The sequence below is a fragment of the Entamoeba invadens genome, assembly GCF_000330505.1.
Source record: "Entamoeba invadens IP1 unplaced genomic scaffold scaff_1105074724775, whole genome shotgun sequence".
Lineage (NCBI taxonomy): Eukaryota > Evosea > Mastigamoebida > Endamoebidae > Entamoeba > Entamoeba invadens.
This window is the reverse complement of record NW_004443536.1, coordinates 385,698-388,329: the sequence shown is the minus strand read 5'-3', so window position 1 is coordinate 388,329 and position 2,632 is coordinate 385,698. Positions and strand designations below refer to the sequence as shown.

The window sequence follows — 2,632 nt, the reverse complement described above, 5'->3', positions numbered from 1 at the left end:
CCTTTTTCAACGTCGAGGTGGTTACAACAAAATCAATTGAACTAAAAACATCGGCTGCAGTAAATGGATATATTAAAACTGGATATGCAGTTACCTTAACAACTGGGATGACTTTCACATCAATGTCATTACTGGCTCAAACAGCGTTTAGCACTGTACCAACAGGTTACACTCAATTGATTATAACAAATGGTTCAATTACACAACACTGGTTAACAACTGAAACGACTTGTATTTTCAAAGCTGCTGATTTTGAAAATGATAATGTGTGCAAGTACATTGTGAACTACATTAGAATTGATGTTGTGTTACCAACTGTAATGATTAGTGACGTTGACAGAACATTCAAGAGTATTAAAAATATGGAGGGTTTTGTAAGCACACCTTTGAATCAACCAAATCTTAAAGTGGAGACATTTACAATCGCGGCTGATTACACCGGAACATCTGCTATTATCAAAGAAGCGAAGGATGTTATATTATCAAATTCATATACCCTTACAATAACAACAGTTACAGGTACAGTTTCTGTTAATTCCTTGGGTTGTTATTTGTTTGCAACATCTGTTAATACCCTTGCCTATCAACCCAACAATATGTATATTGTTGGTAAAATTGCTGATAAAACTGGTACTGCTATCAACGGAGAAACTCTCTATAGATACAACAAAGCAAACACTGATTGTTCCACAAAAGTTGATGGCACATTTGAGGAATACGACTGTAATTCAAACGTTGAAGGAAAAATACCCGACTTTGCCAATTTAATGACAATGGTCGTGAAAACCAGCATTTCTGCGATCACAAAACAATTTAGTGCTTGTAAGATCGATACGAGTGCTTTGACAATTAGCAATATCAAATGCACAACAACTTCAATAAGTGTACAACAATTTACAATTCAAACTTCACAACTTGGGACATTAACATTAACCAATGAAGTTGATGATGCAGTTCGAATTATCGAAGGGTCAACTATATCCGATTTATCTCAACAAAGCACAACAACAAAACCAATATTCTACGCTTCAACGATGAATACAATTTCAAACGCTAACCCAAAATTGAAAGTGGTGAGGATCACAAGCAACCATTACAGATATTATGGAAAAGGAAATGGTGACAACAAATGTGAATATAGTTCAACTGGTTATTCGATTGTTGATTGTAACACTGCTTATGCAACCGGAATTGAGTTGACAATTTCAGCAAATGATTTCGATAACTCACAGTACACTTATATGAATGTAATAACCACAACTGCCGTTTCAAGTATTACTACACTCAAAGCAACATCATTCGGTCCCGTGTTCACAGATTCTTTAACAATCGGAGCTCTGAATGTTGCTACAATGACATTGCCAACAATATACAATGCTCTCGTTATAAATTCAAGTCCTACACTCCAATCTGCAATTACGGGATCTGTTTCTGGAGGAAAGAATCCATTGTTTGTTGGTGTAGTTACTGTACCAGAATCAATCAAATCAGTAGAACTTAGTGGTACAATGAATAGATACTACACAGGAACTCTTGGACTTGACTGTAATTGTGCATCCGCAACTGCATTTACGGAATGGGATTGTACCAACACATACTATCTTAACAAGAAGATTTTTAAATGTACAAACACCAATGTCGCTTCGTTTACATTCCCAATAACTGCAAATGAGTTTGATACAGTTGAAATAACACACACCATGACCATTTCATCAATCGAAGCAAAAACTCTTAAAATTAACACTGGGAGCTATGTTTTGCAAGGAGCTGTTACTGATATCATTGTCGGTGCAAAACATATTGATGGAACTTATTCTGGAACTTTTACAACTTTGAACGTGAATGATACATCATTTAATGTTGATATAATGCATTACAAAAAAGGCACTGAAGAATTACCAACACTAACAGATCCAATGAAGCTTTACCAAATTAGTGAAGGGTTATATAGAATTTCGACTTCAGATGGTTATTATTGTACATACTCTGGAAAGGGAAGTGACAATTCAGCCACTTATCTTGAAGGCGATTGTGTTAATTCCACACCCGATCAGATCCTCAAAATCGATTCAAGTGTCACTGCTCCAACTGCTGATGTTGTTTTTGCGTCCACTGCAACACCAAGAACCTTTGCCACAGTAAAGACAGCTTATACCACTTTGATACTCAACAACGTGAAACTCACGACACTTATAGGAACTGAGTTGACTGGAAAGATGGATTATACCATTGGTGAGGTCGCCACTTTTCTACCAAAAACTGACCTTGTCTTCAATCTTAACTCGAAAGTTGGAACTGTAATAATTGGATATCAAGTCACTGATGGTGTTATCCAAGGTTCCGTTGACAAAATTGGTACATCGTTCGCAACAACACATTTGTTTGTATTAAAGACAACAACAACTCCAACCGCAATTACGAGTTATACTACTCAGATTGATACTGGCGTGTATAGAGTCAGTTCAACAACAGATATTGCTAATAAAAACTTCTGTACAGCTGCATCAAAACTGAATCTTTTTGAAGAATTTGATTGCAATTTGTATGCCAAGGATGGCACAAATCAACTTAAGTTGTACTCCAATAATGTAGTTGTTGATTTGACATCATATCACATTAAATCTTTCATGAT

General features: G+C 35.9%; 1 protein-coding gene across 1 annotated transcript; it reads left to right on the top strand.

Annotated features, from left to right (window-relative positions):
• Positions 1-2: 2 nt before the first annotated feature.
• EIN_400860 (hypothetical protein) lies at positions 3-2,630 on the top strand (the record flags this gene model as incomplete). The annotated part of the gene is made up of 1 exon (XM_004258679.1): positions 3-2,630. A coding segment is annotated over one exon (2,628 nt), but the record flags the coding sequence as incomplete, so codon positions are not given.
• Positions 2,631-2,632: the final 2 nt, after the last annotated feature.